This window comes from Anopheles ziemanni, chromosome 2, assembly GCF_943734765.1.
Source record: "Anopheles ziemanni chromosome 2, idAnoZiCoDA_A2_x.2, whole genome shotgun sequence".
NCBI classification, from domain to species: Eukaryota; Metazoa; Arthropoda; class Insecta; order Diptera; family Culicidae; genus Anopheles; species Anopheles ziemanni.
The window spans coordinates 61,434,936-61,457,394 of NC_080705.1; the positions used below are offsets into that span (position 1 = coordinate 61,434,936).

The 22,459-nt window shown below is 43.8% G+C and overlaps 3 protein-coding genes across 3 annotated transcripts; 2 read left to right on the forward strand and 1 right to left on the reverse strand.

Moving 5' to 3' along the window:
• The first annotated feature begins 18,603 nt into the window (after nt 1–18,603).
• LOC131294003 (uncharacterized) lies at nt 18,604–19,271 on the forward strand. The gene is made up of 2 exons (XM_058322051.1): nt 18,604–18,764; nt 18,842–19,271. The coding sequence occupies exons 1-2, from the start codon at nt 18,649–18,651 to the stop codon at nt 19,269–19,271; spliced, it is 546 nt and encodes a 181-aa protein (XP_058178034.1). The 5' UTR covers nt 18,604–18,648.
• Nucleotides 19,272–19,644: 373 nt separating this feature from the next.
• LOC131282623 (bifunctional coenzyme A synthase) lies at nt 19,645–21,436 on the forward strand. Its single transcript, XM_058312139.1, has 2 exons — nt 19,645–20,436; nt 20,501–21,436. The coding sequence occupies exons 1-2, from the start codon at nt 19,720–19,722 to the stop codon at nt 21,341–21,343; spliced, it is 1,560 nt and encodes a 519-aa protein (XP_058168122.1). The 5' UTR covers nt 19,645–19,719; the 3' UTR covers nt 21,344–21,436.
• LOC131282631 (non-structural maintenance of chromosomes element 1 homolog) lies at nt 21,388–22,354 on the reverse strand. The gene is made up of 3 exons (XM_058312152.1): nt 22,178–22,354; nt 21,622–22,109; nt 21,388–21,553 (listed from the first exon to the last, which is right to left on the reverse strand). Exons 1-3 carry the CDS (start codon nt 22,281–22,283, stop codon nt 21,440–21,442), a joined length of 708 nt encoding a protein of 235 aa, XP_058168135.1. The 5' UTR covers nt 22,284–22,354; the 3' UTR covers nt 21,388–21,439.
• Nucleotides 22,355–22,459: the final 105 nt, after the last annotated feature.

Genomic DNA, 22,459 nt, shown 5'->3' on the forward strand with positions numbered 1-22,459 from the left:
CTTTTACCCCTTCTTTTGCAGAACATTCCCTATGCAATCTAGGTGTAAAAGAAGTGTTTTGTATTTATGGGATAAAACAATAAACTTCATTATTCTAACACGATAAAATACAAGATAACTAAATAACAAATTAAAACTGGTAGACCGTCACGACGACGCGTCCGCTCCGCTCGAGATACCGATCAGAAGAGATCTTCTTTTCACCTCCTCACACCACAGGACACTTCTCTACTGACAGCATCCTGTCAGTGGGAGTGTCAGTCGATCCATCGCTCTCTTCTGGCCGCTGGGTCGACGCGGTGCGGCTGCAAACACTTTTCCTTCGGGGCTACCCCGAACTGGGGGAAACACTTTCAAAGTTTCACACACTCCACAAGGGAACACTATTGCTTTTGTTGAGCTATCACACAACACTAAATGAGCTTCTCAAGGACAGCAAGCGTGCATAGATAAACGTTTAGTGATTTAATTATGCGAGTCCTGGGCAAGCGGGTGTTGCCACTCAAAATGTCCCGTCAACTCAATGGCGAGAAACTGTGTTCGGCGAACATCAAGTTGTTCAAGTTTGATGATTCTGATTTTCCTCTTGTTTTTGTCAGAATCTCGGAAGGCATTCGTATCTGCACCAGACTGGAATGAACCAAAGTTCTCTTTAATTGGAAAACTTTAATCTGAGCACAGAAGTCTAGAACAGAGGGGTTTAGGTCTGACTGATTTTATCGGACGTACGATTCTGGAGAGTTACTGTTATTTTTTTAAATCGGTATAAGCAAAACTGCTCGATTTTTGAATCTGACATCTGGCCTGCTCGAATCGCATTCGTAGTATAATGTCTGGCAACACTGGCCGAGCCAAGTTCCAAAAACCAGTGGTTCTTGAAAACAGTTGTTTCATTGACGGAACAATTGGCGTCATTCGTTTCGAAGCAGGTAAGCAGTTCAAGAAATAACATTAAAGTTAAACGGAATAGTTTTGCTTGCGTATGCCATTTTCGACTGATCGATTCTGGTTTGTGGGTTGTGCATCTGCTCACAATCATCCAGCAGCAACCCAGAAGTGGCCGAGACCCTTCCGCTTGTAAGGCCTTGTTCCGTTACTGGTGGCAGAGGCTTTCATTTTGAACAAGCATGGAGTTTTTTATAAAATGCTGGGATGAAATGAAATGTCTGAAAAAAAAGTCGGAATTGTATCACTTCAGACGTTTCTCTTTAGCATTTGTCTAATGTGTTGCTTCCTCCGCCGAATAGTAAAGAGTGTGCGTGAAGTCGGAACTTTTCACTGCAGACAGTACGGGCTCCACAGTCTGCTAGATGAATAATGTTGATTGATTATTTTCATAATTGTTTCAACTTTTATTTTAATCTTCCATTTCAGCTCCACCGTAAATAGTAAATTATAATACTATAACGAAAACTACAAAATGTATATAGAGTGTCCGGTCTGCTCAATGCTCTTGAGCGAAGGGATGAGTCTCCAGGAACATCTACGAACCCACACGAAGGCCCAGATAGTCAAAACGCTGGCGGCTCAAATCAGATAGTCTAACGATCCGTACTATCGCGCCTTCTATTTGCAATCGGCATAAAGGCTAACGGAATGGAACTTGCGAAACGGTTATAAAATCAAATATACATCGTTACTAAGTATTTGGCGCAAAAATAAACAATTACAATAATCTATTACTGATTTTGGTTCCTTAAAGACGTGTTATGCCACGGACGGTTCGAAACCTGTAGCAGCACCCAATTTGATGGTTCTTTTGAGAGTTCTTTTGACTCTGATGGTTCTTTTGTGGTCACATGAGTACGAATTTCCTCGGTCGGTTGTCCATGATGGGAAAGGTTTGGTTGCTCCAGTCTTAAAGCGCTTAATTTAGTTCAGTATCGTACGACGATGAAACTGAGATGAAAGAAACTGTAGGCGAACAATCCAAGCAGCGATATGTAACAGTTGATATATGTCCAAACTGACACCTCCCAATGTCCAGATCGATCATTTTATCTTCAGTTTATGACTTCTCGAAGTGTTCAGTGAAGCGCTAGGGAAGGAAATGCATACTCTGAAGGAGTTCGTTTGGAACAATAATATGCATATAAAGAATTATATTATTATAAGATAGTGATAGGACCTGACCCGATGGATAAGCTTTGAGCCACTCACTGATAACTCACCGTTATCAGCTGATATTTGTTCCTGCTATCCATCGGGGTCAATGTGCAGCGTCCGTCGATTGACTTCGGCTGGGGATCGCAAGAACATCGGGCACGGACGAGCCGCGCGTGGCGTCCGTTTATGTGCAGTACAAGTACGGTTAAGTTTTAGGCCAAGGACTGGCGTTTTAATCTGTATGTTCGTTTAAGAGAAATATAGCGTTACTAAGAAGAACGATACGTGTCCTAATTAAAAATAACAGTAGCTGCACGAAAGAACATAAAATATAGTATCATAGTAAATGGGCCTTATTATATTATAGATCTGGGCTGGTTTCAGGTATAGAAAACGTTTGACAATATACGCTAACAGAAAGCTGCAAACGTTGAGATCTGCTTAAACAAAATAAATAACTAGCATGAGTTTAGTCTCCTTCAGCGTACTCTATAATGAAATTGACCTTTGTGTAATATCTCTTAGGACTTGTAGGAAAAGAAGCATGGTCCATAGGGACAATAAGCTCAAGCTTTGGCACAATGAACCAACCATCTCTCTGGAATACGACTCTGACACGAAGTGTCTCTCGTTCCCAGTACGCCAATCCACTGGACTGTCAACTCCTCCCGTAACGGCCAACTGCTCTGGCTTTGTCCTTTAAGGTTTTAAGTGTTGCTGCCCAGAAATGGCAGGCCCAGCCACACTGGATCGTAATTGTTAGCAGCCACACCGCGTCGACACAGCGGCTAGCAGAGAGTGATGGATCGACTGACACTCCCACTGACAGGTGGGTGCCTGCGGTGTGAAGAGATGAAAAGAAGATCTCTTCTGATCGGCATCTCGAGCGGAGCGGACGCGTCGTCGTGACGGTCCGCCAGTTTTAATCTGTAACTTAGTATCATGTATTTTAACGTTTTAGAATAATAAAGTCATTGTTTTATCCCCAAAACACAAAAGTGGCGACGAGGTAGAGATACGATTGTACGCGGCAAATGAAAAAAGGCGCACGGCACGTTGTTAAGTAAAGAGGTCAACGGTCGCGCATTACAAAAGTGCAATGGAGGCGCATCGTGAGCAGCAGCCTTCGCGCGAGGATAATGGCTCACATCGGCAAACTGATCCTGAATCAAGCTGGATTCAGGAAATCTTCAAACAGCAGCGGGAAGCTATGCAGCAGCAGCAGCAAGCATTCCTGAACCAGCAGGAGAAATTGGTGACGGAACTTTTTGCGGTTTTAAAAGCTAAAGAACCGACGGACACGGCGAGAACGATCGAGTCTTTAGCGAACAACATTAAAGAATTCCAGTTCGACCGGGAAGATCGCGTAACCTTTACCGGATGGAACAGCAGGTACGAGGATTTATTCGAAAAGGACACTGAGGGGTTGGACGACGCCGCTCGTGTCAGCTTGTTACTGAGAAAGTTGGGACTGGCCGAGCATGAAAAATACGCAAACCATGTGCTACCGGCAAAACCAAACGAATTCTATTTTAAAACCACGATGGAAAAGTTGAAAAAGTTATTTGGTTCCCCAACGTCGAAGATTGAAAAATGTTTCCGTTGTTTGAATCTGCAAAAGCTACCAGATGAAGATTTTGTAATGTATTCGTGCCGAGTTAACAGAGCCGTTATCGAGTCTACAATGAACGGGATGTCGGAAGAAGAGCTGAAGTGTCTAATGTTCGTGTGTGGGTTAAAAGAGGAGTCCCATACAGAGACACGCATCCGGCTACTAAGCTGCCTGGAAGAAAGGAGAGTGCTTACCCTGGTCCAGATGACCGATGAATGCAAGCGTTTGGTCAGCTTCAAGCGTGACACCGCTATGATAGCTAAATCGGAGAAAAGTATTGCGGTCGTGCGAGACGTGAATTATAAATCAAAATTTTTCAGACCGCAAGAGAAAAAATATTCGCTAATCTAAGCACCTGCTCTATTTTCAGCTAATTAGATCTTTCCTATGCCTTTCTACAGGTAGAAGTGGCAGAGCAGAGTCGCGAGGTACTCACGGTTAATACACACCGCGGTTTATATAGGTATAACCGTTTGCCCCCAGGAGTAAAGGCAGGCCCAGGAGCTTTTCAACAGCTCATCGATACAATGCTAGCGGGGCTAGAAGGAGTAGCTGCGTACATGGACGATATTGTGATCGGAGGAAACACTATGGATGCTCATGATCGGAATTTACGAGCGGTATTGCAGAGGCTTCAAGAATACGGATTTACGATAAGGCCAAGGAAGTGCAGCTTTTATCAGTCCCAAATAAGATACTTGGGTCATATTCTAGATGAAAAAGGATTGCGTCCGGACCCTGATAAAATAATGGCTATTACAAAACTTCAACCACCGACGGATGTATCAGGAGTGCGTTCCTTTTTAGGAGCTATTAACTTCTACGGCAAATTCGTTCGTAACATGCGGATGTTACGTCAGCCACTTGATGATCTTCTAAAGGAGGGTACTGCGTTCCAGTGGACTCAAAAATGTCAACATGCGTTTGAGCAGTTCAAGAAAATATTATCTTCAGATCTGCTATTGACCCACTACAACCCGAAGCTTGAGATTACATGTATTGTGTCAGCAGATGCATCATCATTTGGAGTAGGAGCTACTATTGCCCATAAGTTCCCAGATGGCACCCTTAAGGTAGTTCAACATGCTTCACGGGCATTGACAGCTGCAGAACAGAGATACAGTCAACCTGATCGTGAAGGACTTGCCATTATTTATGCTGTAACCAAATTTCATCGAATGATATTCGGCAGACATTACAAACGGACCACCAACCACTTCTTCGGATATTTGGCAGTAAAAAAGGAATTCCAGTTTACACTGCGAATAGACTGCAAAGATTTGCATTGACATTACTTCTCTATGATTTTGACATAGAATATGTCCCTACAGAGAAGTTTGGAAATGCAGATGTATTATCCCGACTAATAAATAGACATGAGAAGCCAGAAGAAGATTTCATCATCGCGAGCATGGAGTTGGAAAACGATATGGAAGCCCTAGTGAAGAATGCAGCGACGTTCTTACCGCTGTCATTCAATGATGTCGTTCGTGAGACTAGAAAGGATCCTATACTTCGGTTAGTGCATGATTACGTCCAGAATGGGTGGCCAGCCAAAGTGGAAGGACAGGAGCTAGGAAGGTTCTTTGTAAGACGTGAGTCCCTTTCAACGGCAGAAAATTGCATCATTTTTGGAGAACGTTTAGTAACACCGGCATCGCAACGTCACAAGGTGTTACAAATGATGCATATTGGGCACCCTGGAATTGAGAGGATGAAAGGAATAGCCAGAAGCTATGTTTATTGGCCACAAATCGATGCTGACATAGAGAGAATGGTTAAAACATGTAAATCATGTCTCTCTGTCGCAAAATCACCAGCGCATAGTACTCCTACAATGGCCAACGACTAGTGTGCCATGGCAGCGAATACACATAGATTATGCTGGTCCGGTTGAAGGAGTATACTTTTTACTGGCCATAGATTCCTACTCGAAATGGCCTGAAATTGTACCAACTATACGTATTTCTGCTGCTGCAACTGTGGAGATTTTAGTTACTGCTGCAACTGAGAGCGTTTTGTCGACACATTCAAGAGAGCGCTTAAGAAAATTAAGGAGGGGAAGAGGACGTTACAAGAAGCTCTAGACGTGTTTTTGCTTACATATAGGAGTACGCCCCATAAGCTTTTGGAAGAACATAAATCGCCGGCAGAGTTGATGTTCGGGCGTAGAATACGTACGTGCCTCGAGCAACTCAGAATACCTTCAAAGCTTAAGCCTGTTTGTGATCAAACCCATCCAAGAAGACGTTATAACATTGGTGACCTTGTATATGCCAAGGAGTACAAGCAGAACAACGTGTAGGAAAGATGATGTACACAATTTTGAAATCAACTGGTGGAAAGCAGGTTTCACACATTAACCAGTTGAGACCGCGATTAGCCGATAGCAGCAAACTTCTTGAACAAAACCGAGATAGTCAGCAACCTTCGATGGCTTTGGATATATTGCTAGAGGCCTAGGACCTCAATGAATCCAAAACAGCGCTACCATGCACCCGTGATATTGAGCAACCTGTGATAGTTCCTGGTAGGGAATCGTCATCATCATCACCGGCAACGTCGTCGTCCCCACACAACACATATGCATGTAAATCGAATATCAACTTGAAATAATCGTACTTCTATGCAATATGATTGAATCGTAAATGACGCAAAAATAATACCTATACGTACAAAAGTGGAGGCGCTAACCGTACATTGTTCAAAATGTTAAACATATACGACTTACGATATACATCAGCCGTACATTGCTCGTTCATCTATACGTATGCATAAAGAAAATTGTATTACATTCTTAATCGGCATTATATGCAACAAAGAATATACATTGCTCGTACATTGTCTATGCATAATGCGATTCCGATTCGAAATATTCAAATATGAGATTCAATTTATTCAACTTAATACGACTTCGTGTTGTGTGGGTCATCATCATCATCACCGTCGTCACCGTCATTATCGTCGTCTCCTTGTGTGTAAACGTCTTCGTTTTCGTCCTCAGTGTTATCCCACACAACACGAAGTCGTATTAAGTTGAATAAATTGAATCTCATATTAGTATATTTCGAATCGGAATCGCATTATGCATAGACAATGTACGAGCAATGTATATTCTTTGTTGCATATGATGCCGATTAAGAATGTAATACGATTTTCTTTATGCATACGTATAGATATACGAGCAATGTACGGCTGATGTATATCGTAAGTCGTATAAGATGCCGACTTAGAAAATATACGACTAAACATATACATTTTGAACAATATACGGTTAGCGCCTCCACTTTTGTCTGTATAGGCATTATTTTAGCATCATTTACGATTCAATCATATTGCATAGAAGTACGATTATTTCAAGTTGATATTCGATTTACATGCATATGTGTTGTGTGGGATCCCATTCTCGCCCACCAGAAGAATGTCCTGAAACACCGAGGTCCGCTAACTCCCCGGGATTTGCAACGGCAGATAGTAGATCACCATCTCCGGTACGGACGCTACGCCGATCTTCGCGAGTCCGGAGGCCGCCGCTGTGGATGGACCAGTATCGGCAGAATTAAAGAGGGGGGATGCTAGCAGCCGCACCGCGTCGACCCAGCGGCTAGCAGAGAGCGATGGATCAACTGACACTCCCACTGACAGGAGGCAGTCAGTGGAGAAGTGTCCTGCGGTGTGAAGAGATGAAAAGAAGATCTCTTCTGATTGCCGATCAGAATTGCCGAGCGGAGCGGACGCGTCGTCGTGACGGTCCGCCAGTTTTAATCTTGTTTTTCCTGTATTTTAACGTGTTAGAATAATAAAATCATTGTTTTATCCCCAAAACACAAAAGTAATAAATTCAAGGCCATTGATTATGCTCCAGAAATAACACGATCTGAGTCTAGCAGCAGTCAAAGTTCCTCCCACACAGACTCTTGCGCACTCCTCCACGTGACACTCGTTAACGCAGGATTCATCTTGACCCCCCGATAACGAATCATTGCCAGCAGAACGACGCTGATCGGTGCATCGTTATTGCATTCCCGGTGATCTTGCTCCAAATGCTCCTCGGAAACTCGTGGTTGAGGGTAGCAAAAAAGACTTCTTCGGAGGAACTTTCTAGCACCGGGGGTAAGATGCAAAGATGAAGGACTGGAAGGTTGTTGTAGATGTCCCGTCGAGTAGAGTTGAGTGTTCAGCAGTCGGTCGAAACATGCAACTATGCGATGGGGTTGTCTGCTAGAGTGGATAAGAACTATTTGTGGAAGATACTTTTTTTTTGTATTTATGGGATAAAACAATAAACTTTATTATCCTAACACATACAGTCTGCTGCAAGTAAAATCGGACGCTCGAAAAATGAGACGGTCTGCTGTCTTTCCGCAAGCCTACAGCATTCCCGGAACCGAATATTGATCTTTAACGTATACATTTCTATTCATTAACTCTTTCACTATGTAAGTAAATTGAAAACGAAATCAAAATCGATTGTTTTACTGAGATACGGCTCAAAATATGCGCGAAGACCCGAAAAGCGGACACGCAAGTAAAATCGGACAGCTAGGTTTCTTTGCCGTTTGGTGCACTTCAAGTGGTCGCATGTCGTTGTACCTGCACATTTATTAGTTGGCCACTATTGTTCTTTGTACTTGATTATCAAATCCCAAATTATCATACAAAAAACCCATAAAAAATAACGATAAGCTGACGAGAATGCAAACAAAGATTTTTACTATTTTACTGTGGATTATTTGTAATGTTTTAGTTAAAATTTAGCTAAAAATGATTTTTTATCATAAGTTTCTAACACAATTCACTTTATGAAATGCAAATAATCAAAACAGGTGTTTGAAATTCAGCATTTTCTCAAGTTTTCACTTGTAGCTAAAAAAACTTGTAGCCGTTTTGGCGTGCTTCCAACTTATTTTTTGTAATTTTCTTTACATCAACTCTTTAGTTTACGTCTTTCAATTATCACAAGAAGTTTTAAATTGGTTTGTAGTCGTACAACCACCACCATAAGTTCCTACAAGTGCTTTGTTACCCACAAGTGTATTGTTATTGGATGGCGGTAGTGAGCAGTTTGGGCAGTTGAAAAATACCCATAATCTAGTATCCAGCAATGTGTGTTTTGGATAATAATCTTGATAGAATACAAAATATTACTTCAAATGTTAGTTATTAGGTGCTAGGTTTTGACTTAATTTTGAAAATATTGATGTGATACACCTTGTTCATGATGCCGTGTATGACATGCAGCTTCCCAGGAACTTCGACGGAGTTACGATACCATATGATTGATCAATCATGTCCAAACTTCAATATTTTTTTAACTGATATGAAAGCTAATGGTTAATACCTTTGACTATGTTAATATATATGATGAATTTTTACATTTAATCATTGTTTTCTTACTTTAAGATCCTTCTTCCCACGTTTCCAAGTGGGTTACTGGGTTATGCTTCATTGATCTCGTTAAACTCAGGGCTTCAGTAATGAAATCAACAAACTTTCATTTCACAAGATTATCCAATCCTATTCTGGTTTCCTCGTAAGTAGTTTCCCTTCATGTTTGGACCATCTTACTGATCATAATCTGGGCATCTGATACTAACAAGTTTAAGTTTGTTGCTTCTGTGTAAAATTTGAGTATTTTTGTTTCTTTATTTTGCTCTCTACCTTGCAACTACAAAGAACAATAGTGGCCAACTCATAAATGTGGTACTAGAATGACCTAAAGTCACTTGCAGTGCGCCAAACGGCAAAGAAACCTAGCTGTCCGATTTTACTTGCGTGTCCGCTTTTCGGGTCTTCGCGCACATTTTGTGCCGAATCTCAGTAAAACAATCGATTTTGATTTCGTTTTCATTTTTCTTACGTAGTGAAAGAGTTAATGAAAAGAATTGTATACGTTGAAGGTCAATATTCGGTTCCGGGAATGCTGTAGGCTTGCGGAAAGACGGCAGACCGGCTCATTTTTCGAGCGTCCGATTTTACTTGCAGCAGACTGTAAATACAAATACAAGATAACTAAATTAAAGCTAGCGCACCGTCACGACGACGCGTCCGCTCCGCTCGAGATACCGATCAGAAGAGATCTTCTTTTCACCTCCTCACACCACAGGACACTTCTCTACTGACAGCATCCTGTCAGTGGGAGTGTCAGTCGATCCATCGCTCTCTGCTAGCCGCTGGGTCGACGCGGTGCGGCTGCAAACACTTTTCCTTCGGGGCTACCCCGAACTGGGGGAAACACTTTTAACGTTTCACACACTCCACAAGGGAACACTATTGCTTTTGTTGAGCTATCACACAACACTAAATGAGCTTCTCAAGGATTTCTCACTAAATGAGCTTCTCAAGGAGTTTGATGATTCTGATTTTCCTCTTGTTTTTGTCAGAATCTCGGAAGGCATTCGTATCTGCACCAGACTGGAATGAACCAAAGTTCTCTTTAATTGGAAAACTTTAATCTGAGCACAGAAGTCTAGAACAGAGGGGTTTAGGTCTGACTGATTTTATCGGACGTACGATTCTGGAGAGTTACTGTTATTTTTTTAAATCGGTATAAGCAAAACTGCTCGATTTTTGAATCTGACATCTGGCCTGCTCGAATCGCATTCGTAGTATAATGTCTGGCAACACTGGCCGAGCCAAGTTCCAAAAACCAGTGGTTCTTGAAAACAGTTGTTTCATTGACGGAACAATTGGCGTCATTCGTTTCGAAGCAGGTAAGCAGTTCAAGAAATAACATTAAAGTTAAACGGAATAGTTTTGCTTGCGTATGCCATTTTCGACTGATCGATTCTGGTTTGTGGGTTGTGCATCTGCTCACAATCATCCAGCAGCAACCCAGAAGTGGCCGAGACCCTTCCGCTTGTAAGGCCTTGTTCCGTTACTGGTGGCAGAGGCTTTCATTTTGAACAAGCATGGAGTTTTTTATAAAATGCTGGGATGAAATGAAATGTCTGAAAAAAAAGTCGGAATTGTATCACTTCAGACGTTTCTCTTTAGCATTTGTCTAATGTGTTGCTTCCTCCGCCGAATAGTAAAGAGTGTGCGTGAAGTCGGAACTTTTCACTGCAGACAGTACGGGCTCCACAGTCTGCTAGATGAATAATGTTGATTGATTATTTTCATAATTGTTTCAACTTTTATTTTAATCTTCCATTTCAGCTCCACCGTAAATAGTAAATTATAATACTATAACGAAAACTACAAAATGTATATAGAGTGTCCGGTCTGCTCAATGCTCTTGAGCGAAGGGATGAGTCTCCAGGAACATCTACGAACCCACACGAAGGCCCAGATAGTCAAAACGCTGGCGGCTCAAATCAGATAGTCTAACGATCCGTACTATCGCGCCTTCTATTTGCAATCGGCATAAAGGCTAACGGAATGGAACTTGCGAAACGGTTATAAAATCAAATATACATCGTTACTAAGTATTTGGCGCAAAAATAAACAATTACAATAATCTATTACTGATTTTGGTTCCTTAAAGACGTGTTATGCCACGGACGGTTCGAAACCTGTAGCAGCACCCAATTTGATGGTTCTTTTGACAGTTCTTTTGACTCTTTGATGGTTCTTTTGTGGTCACATGAGTACGAATTTCCTCGGTCGGTTGTCCATGATGGGAAAGGTTTGGTTGCTCCAGTCTTAAAGCGCTTAATTTAGTTCAGTATCGTACGACGATGAAACTGAGATGAAAGAAACTGTAGGCGAACAATCCAAGCAGCGATATGTAACAGTTGATATATGTCCAAACTGACACCTCCCAATGTCCAGATCGATCATTTTATCTTCAGTTTATGACTTCTCGAAGTGTTCAGTGAAGCGCTAGGGAAGGAAATGCATACTCTGAAGGAGTTCGTTTGGAACAATAATATGCATATAAAGAATTATATTATTATAAGATAGTGATAGGACCTGACCCGATGGATAAGCTTTGAGCCACTCACTGATAACTCACCGTTATCAGCTGATGTGGGTTCCTGCTATCCATCGGGGTCAATGTGCAGCGTCCGTCGATTAATTTGGGCTGGGGATCGCAAGAACATCGGGCACGGACGAGCCGCGCGTGGCGTCCGTTTATGTGTAGTACAAGTTTAGCCCAAGGACCGAAGAGAAATATAGTGTTACTAAGAAGAACGTTCTTCTTCTTGGCGTAACGACCTCTTGGTCATAGCCTGCCCGTTGAGGGCTTACGAGACTTGTTTCCCTGTTGTTCGTGGATAGTCAGTCCTCTCGTACAGGGGAGGGTCCGGTCTCGGTTGGGATTCGAACCCACGCCGTCGAGGTGGTGAGCCCCGGCGCTCATGGGCTGATTTTGTAACCGGCGCTACCGCTCTGCTGTCGCGGACCCCCCCGTGGAAGAAGAACGTTACGTGTCTTAATTGAAAGTAACAGTAGCTGCACGAAAGAACATAAAATATAGTATCATAGTAAATGGGCCTTATTATATTATAGACCTGGACTGTGTTTGAGGTATAGAGAACGTTTGACAATCAACGCTAACAGAAAGCTGCAAACGTTGAGATCTGCTTAAACTAAATACATAACTAGCATGAGTTTAGTCTCCTTCAGCGTACTCTATAATGAAATTGACCTTTGTGTAATATCTCTTAGAACTTGTAGGAAAAGAAGCATGGTCCATAGGGACAATAAGCTCAAGCTTTGGCACAATGAACCAACCATCTCTCTGGAATACGACTCTGACACGACGTTCAATAAAGTGTCTCTCGTTCCCAGTACGCCAATCCACTGGACTGTCAACTCCTCCCGTAACGGCCAACTGCTCTGGCTTTGTCCTTTAAGGTTTCAAGTGTTGCTGCCCAGAAACGGCAGGCCCAGCCACACTGGATCGTAATAAATTCAAGGACATTGATTATACTCCAGAAATAACACGATCCGAGTCTAGCAGCAGCCAAAGTTCCTCCCACACAGACCACGACCCGTTGTGAGGCCGTCCTCTTGCGCACTCCTCCACGTGACACTCGTTAATGAAGGATTCATCTTGACCCCCCGATAACGAATCACTGCCAGCGGAACGACGCCGATCGGTGCAGAGTTGCAGTTTCGGCGCCTGTCGCTAAGGGTCATTGTCTCATCCTGTTTTCTTTCCTGCCCTTTTCCTACCATGTTCCATGATGTTGTTTAAAAACTTGTTCTATAAACTTCACTCCGATTCCGATACCCAAACCCGCGAAAGCGTTATTATTGACTCGCGCTCCCGAACAAGTTGCTTCGATTTCATTAAAATGAAAACAAATTTTGGCTATCGAAGCCACATGACGTTTCGTACGGCGATTGTGCCGAATACGCATTGGTAGGTTATGAGGTGTAAATGTCAAAAAAGCCTACCAAAAAATGCACTTGAAAGGCGTCTTTTTGGTAGACATATTCACCTTTGGTAGGAAAGTGCAGCACGGTTTATCCCATAATACGTCTCCTTGGAACTTTATTAAAAACCATAATTTTTAAATGACACAAATGCTATAACATTTTGATAAATAGGATGTAAAACTCAAGTAAATTAAAGCTGTAAGCAAATTATATTACCCAGGAACAGTCCATCATAGTTAAAAAAAGTGTTTTACTAATTTCAACGGACCATTTAAATTGCAACCCTCCCGGTTGACAGAAATTGACATTGTTGCTGGTACTATGTCCGCGTGACCACATTAGGCGTACCATACCAAAAACTTGGTACGGTCGAGTGACAGCGTACCAGAGCCGATGGTGCGCTAGAAAGAGAGAAAAAACGGTTTTTACCACCTGGGCCGCACCAGTTTTTTGGTATGGTACGCCTAACCGCGTGACTACATTAGGCGTACCATACCAAAAAACTGGTGCGGCCCAGGTGGTAAAAACCGTTTTTTCTCTCTTTCTAGCGCACCATCGGCTCTGGTACGCTGTCACTCGACCGTACCAAGTTTTTGGTATGGTACGCCTAATGTGGTCACGCGGTAATGTAGTCACGCGGTGTAGTTCCAGCAAGAGTCCCAGCAATCTGCCATGGAAAAACTTGCTGGTACTACATGACAGCTGCAAAAAATTTGAATATTTGTCAACCGGGCATTGTTCAGTTTCTATTTGACAGATGGAAAACCACGATTTGACGATTTCTCTAAAAATTGTAGAATTGTTTGTAAATCTTAAAGCTGGCTGTAGACGTCACATATTAATCTGTGCAGATCTTTGACGTCTACAGATTTCCTTTGTTCTCTCGTACCCATCGTCTGTCAAACATCCCTCCAGATATCCCGAATATCTCTGTTGAACCAACCTGGTTTGACAAGAAGTGTTGAACCAAGCTGGTTTGAACAACTACTGAATTGATGACACTGGCAGCACTGCATGTGTCAAATGACCGGAACTGTTGAATAAAGAATTTCATTCCTGTGTGTATAGTGGAATCGGTCGCACGTGTTCCTTGTTTCCCGATCCGAAATTAGACCATATACCTCTAATTCTAACAGGTTATGGGCCCAGGCCACGCGGTGTGTATTAAGTGTTGTTAATCTTTCGGGCGAAGTTTTTTTTTAAAAGTGAAATTAGTCGCAGTCAGAAAAACAAAAAATACAATGGATCTCTCTAAAGTGAGTGTTGTTCGATTGAATAATCGGAACTACCGAGCGTGGGCGTTCAAGGTAAAAATGGTGATGATGCGGGAGGGAACGTGGAAATACGTTGACCCGGGTGTCGCGCCGGCACCGGTAACTTCCGATTGGACGGAAGGGGATTCGAAGGCGCGAGCTACCATCGCTTTGTTGGTTGAGGACAACCAACATAACCTCATACTGGATAAAACAAGCGCCAAATCCACGTGGGATGCCCTGAAGGCTCACCACCATAAAGCTACGTTAACTGGAAAAGTGGCACTTCTAAAGGAAATATGCAGCGCAAATTTCTGTGAAGGAGAGAGTATGGAGAATTTCCTCTACAGCATGGAGGAATTGTATTCTCGTCTCGAGAATGCTGGAGAAAAATTGTCACCATACATGCAAGTAGCTATGATCTTGCGGAGCCTACCAAAGGCTTTCGATACCCTCACCACCGCTTTGGAAAACCGCTCCGACGAAGATCTAACAATGGAGCTGGTGCGGTCCAAGCTACTGGATGAAAGCGAAAAATTGTATAGCGGTGATGCGGCGGAGGAGCGGGCGCTGAAAACGGGCAGCCGAACGAACAAGGAGTCTATTGTGTGCTTCTTTTGTGGAAAACCCGGTCACAAGAAGCAGGCGTGCAAGCAGTTCCTGAAGCAGAAAAGCAGCGAAAAGAAAAAGGTGATAGAACGAGCAAAAACAGTGCGCGAAAACGACCAAGCGTCGTTCCTTTTTTCGGTGCGTTCCAGTGTTCCCGGAACTACGCGTGCGTGGCTTATTGACTCTGGTGCAACATCACACTTAGCCAACGATGAAAAGTTGTTCAGCCGTTTAGACAGAAGTGTGCGTCCTGAGATTTTTACAGCGGACGGCAAATCTATCCGTACGGGTGGAATAGGGGATTGCGTGGTTATTTCGTGCGACAATGACTTTGGAAAGAACGTGTCGATAACACTAACGGACGTTATTTTTGCCCCGGGTATAGAGTGCAACCTTATATCAGTGCCCAAACTTTGCAGTAAAGGTGTTCATACAGTGTTCGACAAAAGCAATTGCAAGCTTGTTTACGGTGCGAAAGTCGTGGCTACAGCTGATAAAGTGGGTGGCCTATACCGACTGAATATGGCTGATGAACGGGCCTTATTGGTGAATGACAGCCGACACACCAAGGAAGCAGAAAAGACATCGACTAAAGTGCTGGATATAATCCATAGTGATGTGTGCGGCCCAATGGAGGAGACGACGCCAGGGGGATGTCGTTACTTTATGACCTTAATAGACGATCACAGTCGTTATAGTTTCGTCTATTTCCTGAAAAAAAAAAATCTGAGGTCGAGGATAAGATTCGCGAATTTGTGAAATTGGTTCAAAATCAGTTCGGACGTAAACCGCGGATCATTCGCTCCGATCAGGGTGGAGAATACTCCAGCAAGACACTTAGGAGACTCTACGCGGATGAAGGAATAAAGGTGGAGTACACTGCGGCGCATTCACCACAGCAGAACGGGGTTTCGGAGCGGAAAAACCGGTCTCTGAGTGAGATGGCCCGGTGTATGCTTCAGGACGCGGGCATGCACAAGCGATTTTGGGCGGAGGCAGTCAACACCGCTTGTTACATGCAAAATCGTTTGCCATCTGTTGCAGTAGACCGTACGCCGTTCGAGATCTGGTTCGGAAGAAAACCAAATTTGACCCACTTGCGACTATTTGGATGCGTCGGTTACGTGTTCATTCCGTCGGTAAAGCGTAAGAAGTTAGACGTCAAGGCGAAACGAATGACGTTCGTCGGCTATTCCGCGGAACATAAAGCGTATCGGATGCTAAACACACGGACGGGAGAAATCCAAATCAGTCGGGATGTTCGTTTTCTCGAATTCAGCGACGGATCTAAGGAGCATCATCACGATGAACCCAAACTGGAGGATAGTCCGACTGGAAGGGAAGAAATCGAGTGGTCTTTCGATGAAACAGTGAAACAGGAAGCTGAACCCGATTTGACTCACGAAACAACCTCTGAGTCCGAATTCTACGGCAAGGATTGTCCAGGTGATGGTTGGCCACGAGGGTTTTGGAACGACAACGACAACAATTGGCTTCGTGGACTGTGGGATGATGATGACTGTAAAGTTCAAGCTGGAGCTGCGGTGCCAGAGATCGAACCTCCGGAGTCTACTGATACCGTTCGTCGTTCACAGAGGAAAACAGCAGGCGTTCCGCCGGTAAGATACGACGAGGAAGTGAATTTGGTGATGGAAAGTTTGCCTGAACCAAGGACGTATAAGGAAGCTGTATCCGGTCCACAGAGCACCAAGTGGAAGTCGGCAATGGCAGAGGAAATGCAGTCCCATCGCGAAAATAATACGTGGGAGCTAGTGGAACTGCCGCCACAACGGAAGGCAATCGGGTCGAAATGGATCTACAAATGCAAGGCGGACGAAGACGGCAATCTCGTTCGTTATAAAGCACGTTTGGTGGCGCAGGGCTTTTGCCAAAAATTCGGGACCGATTATGATCTAGTTTTTGCTCCAGTCGTAAAACAGATAACTTTTCGGACGATGCTGGTTTTAGCGAGCAAAAGGAAGATGTTGGCGAAACACGTTGACATAAAGACAGCGTATCTTCATGGTCATCTCGAGGAGGAGATTTTTATGCGACAACCACCAGGGTACGAGAGTGGTAAACCGAATGAAGTCTGCCGGCTGCGTCGCAGTATTTACGGGCTCAAGCAGGCAGCTCGTGTTTGGAATAAGAAAATCGACGACGTACTGAAAACTAAGGGTTTCATTCAATCAACGGCGGACCCGTGCCTATACATTTGCAAAAAAGCGGATAAGTCCATTTTTGTACTCATTTACGTAGACGATGTAATTGTCATTTGTTACACGGAGGAGGAATTTTCTGAGGTGGTCCACGTCCTGGAACAGAACTTTACAATAAGTGTCATGGGTAATCTAAGATTCTTTCTTGGAATACGTGTTAGGCTAAACAAAGGACAATTTTGTATTGATCAGCAAGCCTACTTGGAAAGAGTTCTGGAAAGATTCGGCATGAAAGATGCAAAGCCGTCAAAATATCCGATGGATCCCGGCTTCTTAAAACGAAAGGAGGAGATTGGCAAGAAGTTGGATTCGGCGAAAGCGTACCAAAGTCTTATTGGGGCTCTGTTGTACGCTGCTGTGACCAGTAGACCCGATATTTCAATAGCTACAGCCATTCTGGGAAGGAGAGTACAAGATCCATCAGAAGCGGATTGGAATGAGGCTAAGCGAATACTACGTTACCTAAGGGGTACACTGGACAGCGTACTTTACCTCGGAAGAAGCGAACAGAAGCTGGAATGTTTTGTGGACGCCGACTGGGCAGGAGACGAGAGCGACCGCAAATCCAACTCAGGGTTCTTTTTTAAGTTCGGCGGCGGGCTCATCGGATGGGGCTGCCATAAGCAGAAGTGTGTGGCACTATCTAGCACCGAGGCCGAGTATGTATCCCTTGCCGAGTGTCTGCAGGAGGTAAAATGGGTCCTCAAGCTAATGGCAGATATTGGCGAACAACAGGTTGGTCCGGTCGTGGTCAATGAGGACAACCAAAGTTGCATTGCGATGGTTAGCGGAGACAGAGCTGAACGCAAGGCAAAACACATCGATACAAAATTCAATTTTGTGAAAGAAATGGTTCGGGACGGCATCGTGCTACTGCAGTATTGCCCGACCGAGCACATGCAAGCTGATCTACTCACGAAACCGTTGCAAGCGGTGAAGCTTCGACAACATCGGGAGGCAATCGGCATCAAAACGTTCAGCGTTGAGGAGGAGTGTTGAACCAACCTGGTTTGACAAGAAGTGTTGAACCAAGCTGGTTTGAACAACTACTGAATTGATGACACTGGCAGCACTGCATGTGTCAAATGACCGGAACTGTTGAATAAAGAATTTCATTCCTGTGTGTATAGTGGAATCGGTCGCACGTGTTCCTTGTTTCCCGATCCGAAATTAGACCATATACCTCTAATTCTAACAATCTCGAGGGATGTTGGAAATAGCTAAGGAAAGGCTGTAGACGTCAAAGATCTGTGCAGATTAATATGTAACGTCTACGGCTTGCTTAAGACCATTTTGTGGAAATGTCAAAACCCGAACTAGAAACCAGAAGAATAATTCCAAACTTCCTAGGAAGATGTTATTTTTTATTTTTCTTGAAAAAAATATTTTTGCTCGTAACACAACCTTGAAATATACAAACTTTGAAAAATTTGAGATAGTTAGCTGTCACTTCGCATTTGTTTTGGATTTTAAAACGAAACGATTTGCCAACGAACACAACTTACTCGACCAAGTGCTTATGTCCTGTGAATTTGTTTTAAACAAAAGTGTAAAAACTATGAAAACCAAATACCAAGAGCTAATGACCAACATGAACACTTTGAAGGATAAAATGGGGACAGTTTTACATTGTAAGTACTTACATTACCTGGTATTACACTACGATTGCCCGACTCAACAAACTCCCCGTCTTCGTTTCCAGATGAATCAAGAGAAGTAACTAATGAACAGAACTCGATCATTTGGGACACGGTATGTCGCAGCTTGGAGGCAATCCTCGACCGAATCAGGGTCAACGAATTGAAGGCTCAACAGCTTCAAGAAACATCACCTACAACGGAAAAAGATTTACTAAATGTACTGAAAATGATGACATTGATGGATGCTATTTTTATCGATACTTCCAAAGTACTAGACGATTCGAAATCAGGAGATACCAATCAGAACAGTCCCTCGTTTGCTGATCAGATGGTTAGCATAAAGCACAACATCGATTTAGTTTCACTCGAATTGACCAAAATTAAAACAGTAAACGAGACGCTGGCAAATATTGTATCGAACTACAATCTAGAATTGGCGGTGGCGACCAGTGATCATGAGAACGACGGAGATAGTCCAAATATAGATCAAAACAATGTTTGAACCGGTCAATAACTTATTTTATGTACTGAATTAATGCCTGCGCCAATTCTTCTTGAAACTGAAACCGGTTGTTTTGTATCTATGAGACCTTACACTTGTTAACAGGATGCTCAAAATAAGGAAATAAAGCAAATAAAAGGTTTTGATAGGTCATTCTTGTGTTCCAGTTAGGAAACAATTGATTCTATGAAATACCGTTGTAGTTACTGAAGGGATTGTTTACATGCAAAATGGATGTGTTCGTGTTTGCGCAAATTGTATGTCACAGTGAACAACAGTGTAGTAAACATCGATGTAATACCTACCTTTACCTCGATTTGATATCACCTCTATAGCCAGTTATCTCAAATTGTTTTGTCATTGCGTAGGGATAGACGAAATTTTCTTATCAGTTGAAACTAAAAGTTCGCAGCAGCAGTAGAACAACCACCGTGTTTTGCTCGAAATCATGCCTACTCGGACCGGCCTCCTGACCGCAGTACATCTTGCGAACATAGCGAAAACATTGTCGGAAACTCGACAGTTTGCGCTCAACACACTGTACCTACAGTTCCACCCCAAAGTGGCCACCGCTGTGAAATGTCCCCGTGCTCTCAGTCGGTTCGTAGCAGGCGTGTATCAATCATCCGTCAATTGGATTGGTACCGAGGTGGACCTCCGGATTGTGACCGGATCACTCCGGTCGAACGGGAGCAGCTTTGAAGCGTTTACACAACGACAACGGCCTACCAATGTTGATTATCTTTTCTACGATTACGCACTGAGCCCGACCGGTGAGGAAAGTCGGTTTGCAGAGCGCTACCATGGGGCCAGTGTGGTGGAATTGGACACGGCTCATCTTCCGAGTGTAGTAAAACTATCAGACCTTGATCCGGAAACACAAACTTACCGCAATGTTGTGTTGGGTGGAACGTTTGATCGAATTCATGCCGGCCACAAGGTGCTGCTTACGCAGGCGGCCCTTCTCGCTACCGAAAGACTGGTCGTCGGAGTCACTGATGGGGCAATGATCAAAAGTAAAAAACTATATGAATTAATCCTCCCGGCAAAGGAGCGCATCCAGCACGTGAAGGAATTCCTGGAGGACATAGATTCATCGTTGAAATATGAAGTGGTCCCCATACTGGATCCTTTCGGGCCAACGGCAACCGATGCCAACATGGATGTAAGAAACAATTCATACCCTCTTACAAGTACCAAGTTTAATATAACCTCTTTCCCAATTTTAGTTGATCGTTGTTAGCACCGAAACTGCCCGCGGTGGCGCAAAGGTTAACGAACTCCGGCAGAAGAATGGGTTGAATCAACTGACAGTGCACACGATCGAACTGCTGGACGATGAGAGCACCACCGAGGACAAGGAAGACAAAATAAGCTCCAGCAATTTACGTATGGATCTGCTCGGAAGCCGGCTGAAGCCGCGAAAACCAGCGCCGGAGCATCTGCCAGCGAAACCGTACGTGATCGGGCTGACGGGCGGTATTGGTTCGGGGAAGAGTAAAATGATCGAGCGTTTTCAAAAGCTTGGAGCCGGAATTATCGACTGCGACAAGATTGCCCACCAACTTTACGAACCTGGTGAGGAATGTTATGCCGAGGTGGTCGACACGTTCGGCAAAAGCATTCTCAATCCGGACGGAACGATAAACCGACGGGAGCTGGGTGGTATTGTGTTTGCCGATCGGGAGAAGCTGAACCAACTGAATGGCATCATGTGGACAGCAATTGGAAAACGGGCCCGTGAGAATATACGAGAGATGTACGAACGAGACGGTAAGGAGGTGGTTGTGATGGAGGCTGCGGTGTTGCTGCATGCCGGATGGCAGGATCAGTGTCACGAAGTGTGGTCGTGTATTATTCCGCGTGATGAAGCAATCCGGCGGTTGATGGAGCGAAATCAGTTCGACGAGAAAGAGGCGATTCGACGTGTCGAGGCACAGCCGAACAGCAACGAGGATCTAGTACGCCATGCCGACATTGTTTTCTGCACTATGTGGAGCTACGAGTACTCGCAGCGACAGGCCGAAAAGGCTTGGAGTATTGTGCAGAAAGAATTGAAACTGAAACTGTAAGCTGGTTCCTTTTGTTATTTGTTATATTTTTTTAAAACATTGATTGTCGCAGGTATGGGAAAATAAAGTAACATTGGGAATGGAACAATGGAATATTCATACAGGAACGGACCAAAGTTTTTTACACGAGGGACAGTTGGTGAGCCGTCGGAGGTACTTTTTCAGGCAGTCTTTGTGGAGAATCTGCGGACACGACGCGCAACGGATGCCCTGCGAAAAAGTATCGGAAACATGGTCAATATATCACCTTCGTAAAACGAATCATTGCTCTTACTTACGTAAAATATCGTTACATTGCAGAGACAGCAGCGTGTTATCACATCGGCATAGTTTGTGTTGAGGTACTTGTCGAACTCTACGATCGCCTTCGGGCCAAAGTAACACTTGTCTTGAAGGACCAGAAAGTACCCCAGACCTTCCCATTCGCTCAAAAGTTGCTCTGCACGCGGCTTCGACAGTGCTTTGTTGCCTTCCGAGGCCGATTCGTTGGTGAGATTCAAGCACGCAATCGAGGGTAACTGATGGTCTTCGGACAGCGTAAGTTCTCGCAGCAGGGCACGGAAGTAGTGCAGCTCCGATACGGTGTAATTGTTCTGCTGCAGGTCGATCGGAGATTCCATGAGGCTGACGAACACGTAAAAGTCCGTATCGGTAGGATCGTAGTGCATGTAGGCAATCTTTTGATCGTACGGATAGATACGGGAGTTTATCTCCGACACCACCTCCGCAACGACATCTTCTTTGGGAACGGTTTCAGTTTCTCCATCTACAAAAATAAACAAGGAAACGTAAACCACACAAGGGAAATACTTTGATTTCGATTCCGGTACTTACACCGCGCGTAGATACCAATAAGTATTTCGTACGCCTGTTGAGAGCTGAGAGTGCCATGATTAGAACAGGCCTGCAAAAAAGCGCGATGCACGTTTGAGTAAGTCATTGTTTTAACACTGAGGCACTAATTACTTTCACAAACGTGTAGTTTACTTCCCGGAATCCGAAAAGAAATGCCGATTGGTACAATTTTGTCGCAAATGAAAGATAAATATTGTTTAACCGCGAAATACCGCTAGCGTTCCCAGCGCCCTTGTTTACCATCGGTGGGTCATGAAACTA